Source organism: Terrapene carolina, unplaced genomic scaffold (assembly GCF_002925995.2).
Source record: "Terrapene carolina triunguis isolate 2854851 unplaced genomic scaffold, T_m_triunguis-2.0 Scaffold136, whole genome shotgun sequence".
Lineage (NCBI taxonomy): Eukaryota > Metazoa > Chordata > Testudines > Emydidae > Terrapene > Terrapene triunguis.
Window position 1 is genome coordinate 975,748 of NW_020664487.1, and position 19,716 is coordinate 995,463.

General features: G+C 41.4%; 1 protein-coding gene across 1 annotated transcript in view; it reads right to left on the reverse strand.

Annotated features, from left to right (window-relative positions):
- Window positions 1-240: 240 nt before the first annotated feature.
- The window catches only part of BMP3 (bone morphogenetic protein 3), a 28,392-nt gene continuing 8,916 nt past the window's right edge, over window positions 241-19,716 (reverse strand). The window contains exons 2-3 of the mRNA XM_024212497.3: window positions 13,392-14,302; window positions 241-5,513 (exon numbers count right to left, since the gene is read on the reverse strand). Of these exons, the coding sequence (XP_024068265.2) occupies window positions 5,322-5,513; window positions 13,392-14,302 (1,103 nt within the window). The 3' untranslated portion in view covers window positions 241-5,321. The remainder of the gene's footprint in view (window positions 5,514-13,391; window positions 14,303-19,716) is intronic.

Below are 19,716 nucleotides of genomic sequence, written 5' to 3' on the forward strand. Positions count from 1 at the left end.
TGGATTTGCAGGCTAGGCCTCATATGCTGCACGCTGTGTAATACGCTAATAAGCTTCCTTATTTAGGCTTGAAGGTGGAGGGTGGTTCAGAAGCCTTCAGCACTGACCTCACTCTGCTCCCACAGGGGAGCTTTACTGCTGACTTTAGGGGAGCAGAGTGAGGCCAATACTGAGTGCTTTTGCAAACCCAGCTAAAGAGGTATATGGCTGTCGCTCAAGTTGTTCTCTTGTTTGTGTTCTGAGCCAGCTGCAACAACAATGCACTAGCAGGAGATGTCATTTGTTAGCTGAGAGGCAGAGCCATTTACCAATGAACAGAATTACCAGAATATGGGCAGGGTGGTTACCCCAAACTGAACTAAGCATGAATAAAATAGGGGACTGATATTACTTGGAAAATCATTGTAAGGTCTGTATTGATGCATAGCTATATACAGAAATTGCCCATGATTAATAAATGGCTAAGGAGACATTGCTTTATGCAGAAACCTTCACTGAGAGGCATGAATGAAAAAGTTTTGTACGCAAAACACATCACTTATACATGGTTAACGAGAGAGGGGTTTCCTGGGGTGATTGCAGAGTGTGCATGTCAACATAGGTGAGAGCAAAGGAGTGGCTCTGATGAAAGAGTTTGAGATGGTTATTTTTCTTCCTTAATGATAGTTTGAACTTAAACCCGATTGGCAGTGATGTAGTTAACATCTTTGAAGTCAATGGTGTTAAACCATGAAACTGATCATCAGGTCAAAATCAGGCAAACTAGAGTTGCAAACATTAGACTAACTTAAGCTACTGATGCGGTAACCACTTTCAGTTGATGGTGGATGTGACCCCTGTTTTAAAAGTCACAATGCTTACAAAAACAACCACCATGGGACACAGTTTGAGACCTTATAATTAATTAGGTCTGGATTCTGCATTCCGTTACACCAAGCAACTGACAACAGAATTTGGACCTCAGATACTGGTTGAGACTGGGATGCCAGAATGAATACTAGCTTTAAAAATTTAATGTGTTACTAGGGTGACAGAGGTCTGGTGTGAACCACTGCTGTCTGGGATTTTCCTGCAACTGTCAGCTGGGAAACTGGTTGCATGGCCAATACTAGTCTTGTACAGGAAGAAGCGTTCCATGGGACTTCTGTTAAAATCAATGGAACGAGTCACATAAATAAGAATGGCAGGACAGGACTTTCTTTATCCTTAATCACTACGAGCACCACAGAAGAGGTATCAAAAGATAATACATGAAATCCTACCATTCAACAGTGCTGTACAGACTCAATCAGGATGGTTTTAAGAAGCCAATAGGACCATTGAGTGCAATGGCATTTTGAAAAGCAGATTGTGAACTCATGTACCCTTCGAAAATTGAAGGCCTTTCCTAATAAGGATTTGACAGGAATGGAAACAGCAAGAAACAGGGCCTGGATTGCTTAACAACCATGTTCAAAGCCCAGCTTCGGGCTGTACTACTGAATATGAAAAATCTATGGCAGAGAATCGTGTCTGACTTCCTTCTAGGAGCTGGTAAAGGTCAACTCTCATGTTTGTATGCTGAACAGTTATATATTACTGTAGCCCCGTTGTTTCTTTGATACACTTCTGTGGTGATTTGGAATTCTTTATTGCTGCTTTTGCAGGTACAGACCTGATGGAACATGGGGCCAAAATCCTGAAACTCACATAAAAGTTGTAAGTTCAGAGAGAGCCTGTGAAACAGATGAGTGACAGCCAGATTGTGCGCTCAGATACATGTCTCTGCCAATTCAAAGTAACTGATGTTAATGGGGATGCTCTGGCTTGGACAGGTGTAACTGAGGGCATGTCTTCATTGCAGAGAGAAGGTGTGTTCTTAACTCAGGTTAAAATGTCACTGTTCATTGAGGCATACTCCTCCCGGTTAAACTCATCCTTTTGGTCAGACGCAATGACCCTTTCCTTTCTTAGGCTCCAGGCTTACACCCTACTATATTCTTCTTTTGCATCATTACTAGAAGTCTGGGTGTCTTGGCCTACTTATATTATGCCTGCCTAACTGGCTGAGATGCCTTTTACATTGTGGCAGGATTTAGGCTCATGAATCTGTTGTTCACTCTCTCTCAGCCACACACAGCACATATAAAACCTCGGATAAGAATTCTCTAACGTTCCCTCCCCACCCAAACTGCTGTGAAAAAATTCTGGCTGGCTGTAGAATAATATTTTTCTCCATTCCAGGTTAATGAAGTCAATAGCATAAAATAGTCCCCATTCCTGAATAACAAGAATAAATGCTTTTTTTGTAATAAAAGTTGATACATACGTTGGCTGAGACAGTTGCATACCAATTCCCTAATATAGAACTCTTAGAATTGCAGGCTTTCTGGAAGGCTGTTGGTAAATAAATCATCCCTACTGTAGTGCATGGCACAAATTGTCTGCCCTGTAAAAGGAAAAACATTGCAATACTTACAAAGACAAATTTAGGACAAGTTCCATCCTCGTGTACAGGTGAACTTCAATGGGAAGTGGGGGTGCATATCACAATAAAGAACTTAGTCCCTAATGATCATCAACAATATTACATGGGAAGAGATGGGAAAGAAACTATTTGTCTTCAGCTGGCACCTAAACCTAAAGGAAAAAACATCAGAACTACTGACTCAGTTACCCACTAATGCTCTACGCAATTTTCTTTTTGACAGTCTCGCTAATGATTAGTGACTAGAGCTGGTCAGGGTTTATTGTTATAGCAGCCATTGATTTACCTTTTTTTGGATTAAAAAATGGATTTTTTCTTTGCAGCTAGTAGGGAGGGAGTTTATTTAAAAACCATCTACTTTTCACTTCTGCAAGGGCTGATGTGTGCTAGCGGGAGCCAGTCCTGGGTGCGGGGCACTCAATGGCAAACTCCCAGTAGCTTCAATGAGTGCAGGATTGGGCCAATAGTTAACATTCAAGGTAATCCCCACAGAATATGGGCACTTGGGTGCCTTGAACTGTCTTTTTAAATCTTTCCATTTACGCTGTACACAGGATCTCTCTCACACGCAGACAGACACATTTTCTTCCACTAGCAACAATTCAGGAATCTGCTGTGTGAAGGAAGGATCTTTCTGTCTGCATCTTTCTTCCCTTTGCATCAGAAAAACGTGTGGTTCTCCCCCCCACCCCCCACTGAATTGTTCAGACACAACTCACCACATTTCAGTGCTAACTCTTCTGCCACACATGGAAGTGCATCAAATATTAAGGAATTTGCGCATGCTTGGCTTATGAACACAGGGGTTGCACATGCCTGGATCGCGTCTTAGAGGCTAACATTTCTACTGATCTGTCTTTTACAGTTCGTTGGAACTCCCCCTGTAGGGCAAGATTCAGAACACTTGAACTTTTATGACTTTAGGGACTAGATCCTCAACTTGTATAAACCATCATAACTGACACAGCTCCACTGAGTTTAACTGAGCTTACACCAGCTGAGGATCTGGCCCCAATTCATACCAATAATGAATGAGCTTTGGGCCCATAGGAAATTAAGGACTGAATCTACAATTTTTTCTTAAGCAAAACTCCCACCGATTTTTGACTGGAACTTTGTCTGTTTCCCCACACCTGCAGACACACATCAAGTTGGCAAACATGATGGCACTGATGACTCAATAGTAAATTATCATTGGTCGTTTTCAAACTAACCTTGAGCACCCACTGAAGCTTAAGGTAGGTGTCTACTCACTGAAGCTGCTTGTTGAGGACTTCAGCACAGTGGGAAACTTGACACATCAGGTGCCATGAGAGCTGTGGAGGGATTTGGTCATGAGAATTTGTCCCCTGGTTAGGAAATGTGAATATTTTATGACCAGTGATGCAGTTTCACAAAGTTAGTTACTGAGGTGGGTTTAAAAAAAAAAAAAGGAAGGTTGGGACCAGAATTACATTTTAACAAATGAAATAAACTAAATTATTGTTCTTTCCAGTGTTGATCGGCACCAGTCTCTTTCAAAAGCAGCAGTGTTTCTAGGTTTCACGTTGTTGAAAATGAGGAGTTGGGCAAAGACCTCAAATGTTTCCATGAATATATTCCCTTCAATAAAAAGTGAAATCTCTCCAACTGTGTTTATGGGCCGTAGGAGTCACTTTCTTCAGCTGGTCTAGCAAATGTATTTACAGGCAGGAATGTTCATGGAAACACCACATTTTATGTATTTATTAGAGAAAACTCTCACGGAGCAAAGTTTGAACTGGCAATTTGATTCTAAAAGCAACATGTATCCAATAAGGGAATGGAAACAATACCACCTGACCTCTGTAACCAATCAAAACTAGCTAACAGACTAAATGTTGATCATCAAATAATCAATGAAGTTCATGCAAATAAGCTACAGATAAAGAATTATTCAGCAAATTTCATGTAACAATTTTAGACATTTATGAGTTGCTTAAGGACTATCTGCACACATGAGATAAAATATTTGTTCATTATTCAGCCAGCTGTGTTGTTGAGTATGATACTTGCATTTTGCTAGGCCGGTGATTTTTTAACCTTTTTTCATTTGCAGACCCCTAAAAAATTTCAAATGGAGGTATGAATCCCTTTAGCATTCTTAGACATAATCTGCAGCCTCCCAGGGGTCTGTGGACCATAGGTTGAAAATCACTGTGCTAGGCTTTTGGGTCAATTGTTTCTCTGTGTGACATCACAACTTCTCATGTAGCATAACTGGGATTTATATTATCTAATCTGAGGGGAGGAATGTCACATGGGCTGAATTCTAAAGAACATGCTATACAATAATGAATATACACGTGAAATCAATGATGTCAGATCAAGGAAATAAATGTTTACGTTGGATTTTTTAAGGCTCTTAGGATAAGTTAGATTTGTTCAGGTTATTTAGCACTTGCTGAGCTGTTCAGTAACCCAAGGCCTAGCTTCAAATGTATAATGTATTTCTTAATCTCCCTCCCCATTAGTCATTAGAAGAACGGACACCAAAAAATCAAACAGCGGCTGCCACTTTCAAAGCCTTGTACAAAAATAAATCAACGTTGTCCTCCTGCCAGTTCCAAAAAAATCTCGAACAGTCCTTTGTAAATTTCACTTTTCATTTGTACATTACAACAGAAATAGTTAGCGCCAGTTGCTAAAGCTTACTTCTCAGTCAGATTCAAGGGTGAGTTAAGTTTAAGTTCCCCTGCCTTGATATCTCCATTCAGTATCTTCTCTCTTATTCAGGTTTGTTTATAAATCTATTTTTGGAATGAAATGCATTGGCGGGGGAGAAAAGAAAAAGCAACAGCTCAATTTAGACATTTCAAAGGGCTCATCTGGGATGTTATCTGCATGCACAGGACTCCACTGTCATGTTGGGGTAGACCTTAAGCACCACGTTCTTATTTTCATCAAAGAATAGGATGCTGAGAGAAGACATTTTGTCAGGGACGCAGCAAGGCTCAGGAATACCAGGGATGACCCCAACTGCTCTCACTATGCTCTGGATGGTGGCATGGTTCGATGGCTTCAAGACCTGCAGAAGAAAGAACAAGAAGAGAAGGAAATGTGAAGGTTCACGTTAAAATGGAACTGTATTGTTTACATGGTAACACTGCGCTTCATTGTTTGGGACAAAATATAGCCAATTCCCTGAAGAAAGACAGCGACGAGTCAAAAAGGCTAGCTAGCGGCAGCAATTCTGAGTACCTCTTTTAAAGACTGTTCTCAATTGTCACGGTATATCCCTCGGGATAGCTTCAGGGAATACCATTCTTGGATTAATTTTACTGGCCACTGGGTGTCACTGTTGCTCTACAATTCAGCTAGAGTTTTCTTACTCTGAAGAAAGTGGCCCTTAACTTCTTGCCTTTTCAAGAGACACACCCCATCTAGGGGCAACGGCTGCATCAGAAACATATAGACCAGGACACTGTGTACTGATGGAAATGGTGGTGTAAATTATATGCCGGATGTAGTTTAGTCAGAAAAGCAGCGTAACTGGGTGTAAACGTACCTCTGATTGTAACTTACACCATCATTTTACATCATTGCACAACTAGACCCAACAAATTCCATCAGTAGTAAACCTATGAACACTAAGGCAAAATTCTGCTCTCAGTCACTGGTGTAAACCTGAAGGTACCTGGAATTACATTTCTATAACTGAGCAGAATTTGGCCCACTGATTATAACTAGAAAACAAAATTGACTGAGCTAACTTCATTGTCCAATATGAGTAAACAAATTTAGAACAAGATTTTAAATATACTTTCATTTTCAGTAACCTAAGTAGCAGTACTAGTAACACAGGAAAACACAGTAATCCAACAAAAACCAACAAGAATATGATTTTTTTTGTTGATACTGTCCTTTAAGAAAGATATTCAGAACTTCATTTTAGAACTCATCTCAGACCTAAAACCTGGCAGTCACAGAGTTAAAAATGCATCTACTCAAATGTCAGGCAAGGTTCAGTGGGCCAAATATTCAGAGAGCCTGCAATTTTCCTGACACAAAAGATAGAATTTGTATCTGCAAAAATCAGTCACAGGGGTTAGACATCTAACTACCTGATTTGCAGGCCCAAATGACTTTCCATGGAAAAAGCACTGGAACAATTTGGAGATTCTGGCTCATTATGTCATATACATAATATAATTAGGAATATCTACTTGTAGTTATGTTGGTGATGTGCAGGGATCTCCAACCTGCCTCCATTTAAGCAAACAAATGCCAACGGTATTCTTCTGCTTTATCTCAGAGATACGCGATCCTTAAATTCCAACCACAATGAGTCAGAATGGACATTTTTCATATCATGTTGCTAGAACTATTCTCAGTGAGGATAGGAACCCTTTGATGCAAGATTCAAAAGGATCCATTTGGGAACATTCCACTGTTGTTTTTTTGTTAGGGTTAACATCATCCAAACTTGTTTTCTTCTTCTCCAGATGAGAGAATTTATTCCTGCACTCTGAGAGACTGAGCAATGCATGGGACCCATCCTGAGTTCCCTTAACTCCATTTTAAGGTAGTTAAATTTGAGGACAGTCAGGCTCATAACTTCAAACATATTTAGGCACCTAACTTCCACTGAAATCAATGGGAGTTAAGCGCATAAATAGCTTTATGGATCTGGGCCTCAGAGCCTTGCAAGAAGCTCTCTGTATCTACCTGCAGCAAGACCCCCCCCTCCCCCGTTTCTTTTTTTTAAACACAAAGAGTTCGGTAAAATTCTCTTTTTAATTTCTTGCAGGAAGCTTCAATAAGCTTTACATTATTATGATTTTAAATAGAACAAAACGACCACAGAGCTCCATGTCCCCAGTGCAATAAGGCATGATGGAGTGCCTTAAAAGCCATGAATTCTAAGGAGAGCCCTCTTTACAGCCATAAGCCAAATATGGTTGAAAAGGGACTGCTCAAAAGTACAGTTATCCAGACGCGGAGATCCTGCAGCGAGACAGCTTTTTAAAGAGAGACTGTGATTTCCTCTGCAACATTTTATAGAGCATTTAAAAATTTCAGTGCTCCCACAACTTAAGATTTTTGTATACATTGTGAAGTCAGAAAGCAGGTGATAGATTAGGTTGTTCCAGACACACAGTTCTCAATGAGCATTCTGCACAAAAATCAAGGGGAGCTTATGGCCCTCAATGTCCTAGGGTCCCTATAGTTCTCACAAAAAAATCAATAAGAATCCTATTATTGATAAAATATCCACGGTGTCTATTGGATTGATAGGAATTGAAAATGGATTTTCATAGTTTTGCTCAGCTTCTTATTGGGAGCCCTGAATGGCTCTTCAGACAGGGAACCTGTGCTACCCCAAACTCACTACATGAGGTGCGAGGCATTAGAGGATCACAGATTGCTCACCATCACTGAAATGGGGTCTAAGGTGGCGGCCGTTCTGCACTAGGAATGCTTCTCAACTGTCTGGAGGAGGGGATGGGAAGATTAACCAGTTTTAACAAAGTTGCTATTTGGTGTGTTTTTTTTAGTTTCCTAAAGACTTTGCATTTCTCCCCTCTTATGGTTTCCTTTGGTCAAGTTTGAAACTATCAACCATAATTATGTCATACAAAAGAGGAGAGCAGGGATTCACTGGTTTATGGTATAATGCCTGTCCTTAATAGCTGAGGTTTTGGTTCAGCTAATCAGTAGATCTGACTCCGTTTGGGTGGGGTTTTAAACTCAAACCCTGGACTACTCACTTTGGATGGAACACTGAAATATACAATTGCATCTCAGTAACGCTCTGAATTAAACAGATTAAAGTACACGTCTGTTTACAGGATTGATTCCAAAGGTGCTCGGAGTAAAGGCCTCCCATGGGATCAGAAGGAGCTTTGGGTGTGGTGGATCATCTGGCAAAGTAAGTGTCAACATTATTTGGTACTGGGCGGATTACACCTATTTCCTTAAATATCTGAAATGTCTTGTGTGTTACCCTCTAGCCCACAAAATACACAGCCCCTTAATCTTAAAAGTGGGATTTTCAAGGCGCTCAGGCTTGGGCTAACTTTGCTCTCATTGAAGTCAATGGCCAACTTCACCGGCAGCAGAGTCAGGCCAAAGCTGAGCATTTAAAAATTCCCAATGGAAAGGGTTAAACTGGCATATACCCTGCATAGAGAGTGTTACATCATCTTTGCCTGAAGGCAGCCTGCTCTGTCTGGTTCCTACTAATGAAAAGCAGGCTGGATCTCACATGAGATTTTCTATTAGAGTGGGAGTGGCGTAAGGGAAAAACCCAGTAACCTCCAAGTGGCCAGATCTGTGAACGAGTCCAGCTGTGGTTAGGACTGCACCTGCTAAGCTGCACGCATCCTTGAGAGACTTGCTGCCCAGTTGAATTTCATTATAGATGCATTAGGAGTGGAGAGAATGATGTCAGCGACAAGCTTTCATTCCTGACCTGGGAGAGGGACTGTCTGGCCTGTATGCTCTATGGTATTCTGCAAGTTCAGCACATGTGGGTTTGACAGCACTCTAACCATTTCACCGAAACAGGGAGAGGGTAAGGCTGGGAATTGGGGGTGGGGGTGGGAGGGGAAGAGGCACATCTTTTGTTAATTACGCAACAGGGTCGTCAACCAGGCTAGATGGAGCTCAGTTCTCCTTCACTGAAGGGCCGCTGTATATCCATAAGCACAGATGAATTTTTGGTATTACCTGACAGCTACAGTATCAGTTTGCAAATGCACAGCTCTCATGAATGTCAATGGGAGTCGTGCGCATGGATCAAGAATACTACATGGATCTCAACCTGCCTGTTTCTCCTTGTCATGTGTTGAATCTTCATTCGCACTAAAAAACCAACGTGGATTTTGGTTCACATGGTGCAAATTGTATTTCACACTGCACATGTGCACAACAGGCACAGTTTGGATCCCAAAATCAATGGGAATTTGCTGTTGACGTTCATGGAACGTTAGACATGACATTGTCACCTACTTCCATAATAAACTAGATACACTCCATTTGAACACAGGAAAGAGTTATTCAAAGGTCACGTTTAAGTTTACGTTAAGGAGCCAATCCGACATTCCTTATGTACCCCAAAAGTGGGAGTTTTGCATGCTTAAGAAATGCAGGCTCAAGCCCTACATTTGTACCAAGCCTTTTAAAATATGTTTAGAGATGAAGAATGGGTTTGTGGTTAAGGCACTGACCTTGGACTCAGGAGATCTGGATTTAGTTCATGATTGTCACAGATGTCCTGTGTGATGCTGGACGAGTCATTTAATCTCTTTGTGCCTCATGTACCCGCTTGTAAAATGGGGTCAGTAGTCCTTTTTTGTCCATCTCATCTATGAAGACTTTAAGGTTTTCCAAGGCAAGGACTCTTTCTTACTTGTTTGTACAGGGCCTATCACAATGGGGCCCCAACCTCAGTTGGGACTACTGGGCACAAAGTAATACGTACAATAAATAGCAACTGTTACTGTGAAGTGCATTTAGTTCTCAGAACCAAATTAAGACCTGATGCAACTGAGCTCAACCTCCATGGACTCGCACCTGCTTTCACTGAGCATGAGTTTGACTCTAAATGTTTAAAGAAGACTGTTAAGAAACCACTACGGTTTCTCAAGTAAATTGGCAAAAGATGGGAAGTCTTCTCCGACGTCTGGGTAAGTACACTGTCTCCCTTTAGCTTCTCTACACGTCAAATAGCAGCTTTGTTAGAACCAATTAATCTTCACTTCCCTTTCTCCAGACTGCTGAGCAGCATGCCTAGTGCAGAACAGACGCCACCTTAGACCCTGTTTGATGGTGAGCAATCCCTTATTCTAGGTTTTGCACCTCCTGTAGTGATTTACACTCGTGCAGTGAATACAAACTAGTTCTGATAGTAAAATGATCACATCAGAATGGGAGGTTCGCATTTGCTTTTAACCACCAGAGATGCAAGGCCATGGGAATCAGGCCCTCTGTTTGTGAAGTGTTTTAGGGCCCTTCAGGATGCTACACAAAGAAAGTGCTACGTACAAAAAGTGCATGTTCTTATTACTCTTTCTATTTTCTGGGGTTTGGCAGTTTGTGGGGAAAAAGGGACTTTTCTTTTGTCTTGGGATCTCCATATTTTAAAAAAGAAATAGAACATAAATCCTTATATGAAACTTGCTTTCTTTGTTATGTTAATAGGCATTTAGCAGCAACTATGGGTGAAATTTGCAGAAGCTCTCAGCACTGGCCAAACCCTTGACTTCAGTGTGAGCAGAGCTGGCAAGGAGTGCTTCTGACAACCTCACTGCGCACCTATGGTGTACTTCAGCGTATTTTTGCAAAAGCTCATTTGTTGTTGAAGGTGCATGTTCTTATGCACGTGAAGTTTGACCCAAAGCTCACTGAAGTCAATGAAAAGACTCCCATTAACTTCAATGGGCTTTCGATCAGGCCTATTTTGAATACATGCCATTTACCTGCTACACAACACAGGTGCCCTCTTACCAAGCCATCACGGTGCCATCAGGTGAATGGGTGCCAATTTTGAAATGGCATGTTACATGTTACTTACTGGACGTGAACTGTTCAGCTCTTGGTGGAGTGTAGCTACTCTTCACTGGGAGTTGAAGGCCCAGATCTTCAAAAGTATTTAGGCACCTAGCTCTCATTGAAATTAACGGGAGTTAGGTGCCTAAATACATTTGAGGATCTGAAGCCCTGCAGAACAGCGCTATAAGAAAATACTATTTTTTAATCTAGAGACGCTAAACAATGTCTAAGGAACTGGTCCACTTAGCTATGCAGATGCAGCTTCTACACCAGCACACTGAAATGTAGTGTTTATAGGGAAAAAACTATTGTCCACAGATAGAAAAATAGTGTCGTCGTTGTAAGACATGATCCAAATCACATAGAAGTCAGTAGCAGATTTCCAGTGGGGTTTGGAGCAGTCTCACACAGAATAACTGGCAGCTTAAAATTGTTTTCCTTGTTTGTTTTACTTCTTTCAAAATATCCATCTATTTGCCCATATTACACGGCTCACAACATGCCCAAATTCGTTTAAAATGTAAAGTGCTTTCAGGTAGAAGGAGCAGCTGAGAGAATTAGTTTAAAAATTATTTTTGTTTTTGCATTCCTGTAAATTAAAATAGCCACACTGATCTATTTCAAATATTGCTACATATATGACTTATTTGCTCTTGGGCCAATGTCAATCCCCAGAGCAAATTTTTTACAGTTGCGTTTAAAATCCTTATAAACAAGGTTGAAATTGGAAGTGCTGACACAGCCTTAACCAGAGCAATGCCCAGGGCATTGCTATAACTTAACGTCCTTAAAGTTAACATGGAAAAAGTCTAGGTCAAATTGCTGCTAAAGTTAAGGGTCTGTTTCAAACCCATACGTGGGGATATAGGTATGATAGAGCATGGATGCTATCAATCACAGAGGGAGAAGCCAAAAAGACCCAGTAGAATGTTTTACTACCACTGAAAAACAAAAACAATCTTGTTAATATCTTTTATTGGACCAACTTCTGTTGGTGAAAGAGACAAGCGTTCGAGCTCCACGGGGCTCTTCTTTAGGTCACTGTGGCGCTCGAAAGCCTGTCTATTTCACCAACAGAAGTTGGTTCAATTAAAGAGGTTACCTCATCCACCAGTTCTTTCTAATAACATGGCTCCAAGAACACTGCAAATCTCCTTGTTTTCCTTTTGAACTCTCAGCAAAGGCACAAAACTGAAGCCAGCCCTCCAAGTTTTAGAGTCTGATCCTGCAATCTTAATTCAAGTGAGCAGTCTCCCTGAAATCAACAGAACTGCTCACATAAGTAAAGGCTTCCTGATCAGGCCCATACTGGACTAAATTATCTCGGATGTTACCATACATCTCCTCTGTCTGTCATTGAAAAAAAGACATCATTCCGATTAATCCCAAAATTCCGCACCGATTTGAAATCATTTTGCTTTCAGTGCTGACAATTAGTTACATGAAAAAGAGAAAATGGTGAAGATAAGGCTAAGGCAAGAACAATGAACCCTACATCTACTGTGGTTTCCAGATACCAGGAATAATTTGTGTGTGTCCCCCTCTCCCCATTTTGGGTCTTTGTTACATATTGCATCCCACTTTGTGGCCTTGGTAGGCTGGGAGATGTGGGTATGACCTCCAATGGAGCTACACTAGAAATAAATTTGGCCTACTGATTTCAAGAAGCCAAGCTCATGCAACAGGGCCAGATCATGGAACCCTTACTCACCAGAGTAATCATTATTCATAGCCATAGTCTCAAAGCCATAGGGGCAACTCTAAAGTAAGGGTTCCAGGATCAAGTCACTTGTGCTTATGTATGTATCTCAGAGGATACAGTTCTTTAGCAAATGACTTATGATTTTGATTTGATTAGCTCCTTGGCTTATACTCAGAGTCCCATCCACTTCTAGGACTCTACACCCTCCTCCCCCTTTCAGAGCAGCTTTAGAGCCCCACCCTGAAAATATTTACTACCAAACATAGCGCTTACTACTCCGAGTGGTCCCATTCATTGGTTTCTATTGGGACTAACTCAGTATGGTAATTACTATACTTGGTCATAAGCATTTGTAGGATCAGTCCTTTATTATGCTTGATTAAACTGGACGGTCACCAGTTCACACATTATTATTACCCAATAAGCAATTTACAGCATATTTGGATTCTGGACAAAAATAATTCTGCTATATAACTTTGATTTTATATCTTTGCATAAAGCAATTCTAACTTCACATTAGCAATTTTAACAACTACCCCTTAAAGAACAGACATAAAATATTACTTAATTACTACATTCTAGAGCTTAATAGGAGCCAAGCTGGATTTTACCATTGTAAACAAATCTGTGCAGTTCATAAAACCTAGATGTGTTTTCCTACTCTCTGGAGATAGGAGAATAAGACAGTGGGGAAAAAAAATACTGTACCTTTGGAATGGGGAATTGACATTCGCCTGAGCAGTAATATGCATCAAAGGATTTAGGGGAAATAATCCATTCGCTCCAGCCAATGTCTGCAAAATCCACTTTGAGATAGCGCCGCGCACAGTATCTTGGTTCGTTCCATTGCTTCCTTCTTGCCTTCTTCAAGGTTTGCTCATCAAACTGGAGCGTTTGGCTCTTCTGGTGGTTGTTCTTTCTCTGCTTTTTCTTACCCTTTGTCCTCTCTGCCAGCCGCGGCTGGAGGGTTTTGTAGGGTTTCCTGTCTTCCCACCCCTCATCCTCATTGTACTGGTACTCGGCACCTGGGAGCTCGTTGTTCTGCAAGGGCAACAGGATGGTGGTGGAACGTTTCCGTCGCTGTTCACCAAGGCTGCTCTTTGAGTGGCCTTCCGGTCTGGGGAAACCCTCAACCAGGGAATTACGGTGTCCTTGCAAGCTAGAAACAACACTCTCTGGTTCTGAAATAGCAGAGTCATTGGCGTACACCAGGATGTAAGGTTCATAGCAGGACGGAATCCTCCTCCAGGAATAGCGGCCAGTCAAGGCCATTTTCACACCAATCAGAAGTTCATCATTCTGCTTTGCCTCACTCAGGACATGAGTAATGTCCTTCCACTGCCAGGAAAGGACATCCCGATAAGCCATGGAAACATTTATTAGAAAACGTCCCAGGGTTCGAGTTTGGTTCCCATCAGAAGGAAAGCTCAACACCGAGAGATCTATTTGAATTTCAGGTTTCCTGTGTCCATGACGAGAGCAGCCTCCGGATCGGGGACAACTCCAGGTAGCATTTAGTAGGTCCCCAATGTAATAATGCAATGACGCCGACAAGATATTTTCAGACTTGGTTAGGGAGGTCAGATTAAAAACATGTGGCTCTTTGCTTCCTGGGCTCCCTGAAAGAAGAAATATTCACATGAGAACACAGAAAATTCTAACACCCCGAAAGACCAAAGGGCCAGTGTTACCTGTTGCTTTGTATTATCTTCACTTATTCCGATGGAAAATTCCCCATTGACTTTAATGGGAGCAGGAGCAGACCATTACATTTGAATATACAATCCCCACACAGTTCCCATACAGCGTTCAATTTTGAAGAACACACTTTACTATTCAGTTCTCACTGGCCAAGTGAAACTTCAACAGCAACTAGCAGTTTTGTTGGCAACCTCAGGAGAGAGGCCAAGGATTGACTGAACTTGGAAACTAGCTAGGTACTTATACATCATTAGAATATTTGAGTGCCTACCACATATCAATGAGTACATCCACACTGCACCCTTCTGAGGTCAGAAAGCAAACGATATCACAGGAAACAGGACTGCTTAAAAGGATACACTGAAGACTGCAAAAGAACATCCAGGAATTTGACAGCCAAGTGTATTTTTAATGAGTGTTTATTTAGCATGTGTGCAAATGGCTAGCTTGACATCCCTAGAGAACAAACGTTCTTTCTCTGTCCAGGAGAGAGGTCTGGCATGGACAGCTGCAGTTTAGACCTCATCCAAAACCTACTGAAGTCAATAGAAAGACTCCTAGTTGACTTCACTAGGCTTCAGGTCAGTCTTTTTAAGCTTCAACACATTCACTTACCAGTATGCTTCACTTCAACCCTAACGTCTTCCTACCAACGGAGGATGGGTGTAGGGAATCAGCTAGAACTTAGAAGAGTTGGGCTCAATTCCCAGCTTTCTTGTGTGACCTCAGGCAAGCCACTTGGGCTGGGATTATCAAAAGGTGCCCAATTGAGTTAGGCACCCAAATCTCATTGAATTTCAATGGCTCCTTTGAAAGTTCCATCCTTAATCTCGCTGCACCTCAGCTCCCCATCTGTAAAATGGGGACAATACTTTTTGATCTTTATTTTTTGTTTAGTGTCTAGCTGTCATTCAGAAACTTAGGTGTACAATGTGCCAGGATAATTACTAATATAAATTGGGATGTGTTACATTTCCTTATTCAAAATATTATAAACTTCAAAAACTAAACCAAACAAACAAAAGTTAAGCACTATAAATGTTCTGCTACATCAGGGCCCATGCACAAAGTCTACATATCATGTAAATCCCACTCAGAATAGAACCCTAGTACTGGCCCTTTAACCAGGGTAAATTTCACCCTGTATTTGTAGATTGGTTCCCAGCATGCTGGAGCAGTGGCTCTCAACCTTTCCAGACTACTGTACCCCTTTCAGGAGTCTGATTTGTCTTGCGTAACCCAAGCTTCACCTCTCTTAAAAACTACTTGCTTACAAAATCAGACATAAAAATACAAAAGTGTCACAGCACACTATTACTGAAAAATTGTTTAGTTTCTCATTTTCATCATATAATTATACAATAAATCAATTGGAATATAAATATTGTACTTATATTTCAGTGTATAGTATACAGAGCAGTATAAACAAGTCATAGTCTGTATGAAATTTGAGTTTGTACTGACTTTGCTAGTGCTTTTTATGTAAAACTAGGCAAATGTCTAGATGAGTTGATGTACCCCCTGGAAGATCTCTGCCCACCCCTAGGGTACATGTACCCATGGTTGAGAACTACTGTGATAGAGCACTACATGTCCATTGGGATAGAGATTGGAACAGCAACAACTACAAAATTAGGAGAATAATCAAAAACATCTCTAAGTAAAAATAAAGCAAGCCTCTAAAAATGTGGAAAAGCAAAAGGTTTTCTCTTTAGTCCCACCAGCCCAGGAAAGTACATCAGGAGCCATAGTATGGTTATTTTAAGGCAATAAGAGAAGAAATATTTCTGCACAATTGGCGAATCCATGACATGATATTTTACAGATCTTTATTACAAGGTAATGGCATTGTTACAGCATCCTGTTTTTAATGCAGACCACAGTCCACAGCATAAACTTTCCTCCAGAATAAGCGGGTCACGTTTTGACCCAGTGCATTAAATGATGTCACATTTCAAGGTGCAGACGTCAAAAACAACCCGTGCACAATGTTTTAGAGATAGGGAGAGGCTGCTAAAGAAGAATCAAGATCTGAAACAAGGCGTTAATGAGAAAAGACATCCATGTTATTGGAGTGGAAGGGTCAAACAGACCCTCTTTCCTGAATGCATGATCCACAAGGAAACAAACCAAGGGCAATAATTCCATATAGGCACAATGTTACCGTGCCAATGAGCAGGTTCTTGTGAATGGGGGATCTCCATGGCTTTGAAACTACAGAGGTCAGTCTAATAGGTATCTCGCACAACCCAAAGACACACTTACAACAGAGGCCCCGAGTCACCAGGGCATTTAAGCTTGTGTTTTGATTATAAGCATAAAAGTGATTCCACTGGGCAACGAGCAACAGCAGGTTTCCTTAAAACAAGTTCTATGCTCAGATTGCGATGACGTTTATATTGGTCAAACTGGCAGAAATATAGATTCTAGCGTTAAGAAACACTGGAGAGCTGTAAAACTGGGCTGTATGGAAAATACAGCTATAGTGAAACGTGTATATGCAACAGCCCCCAAAAGGACTGGAAACAAACCAACACATTAGAAAAACAAGGGAACATTAAGTTAAAACCTTCTTTGACATCATGGCAATCCACCTTCTCAAGAGTCCGAGGAGGGATTTTAGCTCACAGGGTTTTGAAAGAGTTCTTTCATTTAAAAGGAATGACAAAAATAAAATCCAGAAGTGCCCATGTAAATAGAGATGAGCAGGTCTTTGGATAAAGAAAATGACTGCTGATATTAACCTTTGCTCAAGCACTTCAACTGAACACAAATCAACACTTCTTTCTCCCCTGCCCCCGATGTTCCAAAAAGTTTGGGGTTTTGGGGGGAGATGGAACTCGGGGCTTCCAGATTCTGACTGGCAACATCAAAATTGCCAGTAAGGTCTGAATAAAGCCAGCAAATGAAGTAAAAAACACATCTAGCCCATCTCTTTCCCATTTTTTGCTAATAGAGCAGAAGAGTTTTAGGAAAAGTGGGTACTGCGCAGTTAAGGGATGGAAAACACCTGTTCTATTATGTTCATTGTTCTGCAAAGACAAGGAAGAATAGTTCATGCAAATTTCTGACCCAGAAGGAAGAATTGAGAATCCCACACAGACAAGAACCTGTTTTCACATGCTTTCCTGACAGGTTTTGTGGATTCGAGATGTTCAGATAATCTAAGCACCTGGAAGTTGACCTAACTGAACTAAACTGCAGAATGCTTTGAGATTCACCCAATTTGTGTCTATGATTCATTACCTGAAGACTCTGTTTTCAACAGATTAGATCCTACTTTATTTTATTTTACAAACAGGGCAGGCACAGTCTCTTACTACTTCTCTGTGCCGCACCTAGCACATGACCACCTGATCTCCGTTGGGGTCTGTATGGACACGTGAATAATACATACATCTACAAATAATGAATTACATCCATCTACTCCTACGGACAATTATGTTATCACAGGGGTCGGCAATGTTTGGCACGCGGCTCGCCAGGGTAAGCACCCTGGCGGGCCGAGCCAGTTTTCTTTATCTGCTGACGTGGCGGGTTCGGCCGATCGCGGCCCCCACTGGCCGCGGTTCGCCGTCCCGGGTCAATGGGGGCAGCGGGAAGCCGTGGCCAGCACATCCCTCGCCTGCGCCGCTTCCCGCCACCCCCATTGGCCCGGGACGGCGAACCGCGGCCAGTGGGGGCCGCGATCGGCTGAACCTGCCGTGTCAGCAGGTAAATAAAACTGGCCCGGCCCGCCAGGGTAAGCACCCTGGCGAGCCGCGTGCCAAACGTTGCCGACCCCTGTGTTATCATGAGGGTATCTGTTGTTTGAGCTTATTTTTACATGCAGAGTCAAGTTTTTCTTTTGGGATTTTAGCAATTAACAAAAATGGTAACAGTTCAGAATCTAGGAACAAAAGAAAATGGGAACACAAATTAATCTGCTCTTGCTTAAAAAAGAAAGAAAAACTAACTGGTTTGTGATACACATGAACGGGGCATTATGTATTTTGATTAACAAGCAAAACCAGACAAGCCATTCTTGCACTCTTACTTAAAAAAAATTATCAAACATCACGTGCTACCAATAGATGGTGCTGCTTTCATACAACCCACTTATGCAACTAACTAATCCAGTTTCCCACCTGCATGTAACTCATGCTGGCTGATTATTAGCTATTGTCACTGATGTGTTATGTATTTGGTTTTAGAATTAGATTAAAACAAAAAATACACAAAAATGTATGTCTTGGTTTGACATCACTTGGGAACAGAGTCCAATTCACCAATCATGCAGCAGGGATAATGGATTTCAAAGCATGGGCAGCAGACAAATTAAAACAAAGCCCTGAAGTATCAAACAAAGGATGAAGATTTAAAAGAGGATTTAGCCACAAGGTACCTGATCCTGCAGTTTTTTCTCAGGAAAACTCTCACTGATCTCACAATGAGACGGCCGCACTTAAACCCAAAGAACATAAGCTACTAAGCACTGGCGCCCACAAACACTACAGTTCAAAATCTTGATTAAAGTCAAGAGCTACTGAGGCGCATGTTACAGAATAGGAAGGTCCTGTAGGATTTTCTTTCTTTGTACAGTCATGGACCAGACCAGCCTTTGGTGTAAATCAGCCTCTCTCTCTACTGACTTCAATACTTAGACTGATTTACACCAGCTGAGGATTTGGCCTTTAGCATATGAATAATGGCTAAGAGGTTTCTTTCTAAAATAAATATAATTTTTTAAAAATGACACATTGGGCCTGACTCCCATTTACATGGCAGAGCGGTTTAAATGAAATTAGGCCTGATAATACCACTTAGCTCTTATACAGCACTTTTCATCAGTTGATCTCAAAGCTGCTAATCGATTTCAGGTGTCCGGAGTCCCAGTTCAGTGCTTTATCTACTATGCCACTGTCTCCTCCCAATAAGAGGATTTAAAGATTTTACAGACAGTAGAATCTACTTGAAACAGCAGTTTATGTCTCAAACAAAATCATTCTAGAGGTCAAAAATCTAAGCACTCTCAAGTGATAGCATCATAACAGCCCTTTGATATGCTTTCCACATCAAACAAAATGGCAGAACACTTCACTGCCTATTTGCATAGTCAATTCTTCCCTGTTGCTATTCAGTTGCGTATGAAATGTTCATCAACAGACCTGAATACACATCTCAGGGTATTTAATGCCAAAGAGAGAAAGCCCAGAGAGGAGTGTTTACAATACCGGAGATGGGCATGGTGCCCAACACTCCTTCCGATGCTTTCTCTTAGGATCAGGCAGCCATGGGAGAGGTGGTCTTACAACGGTTGAGCATTACTGCTTTGCATATGGTTACTGAAGCT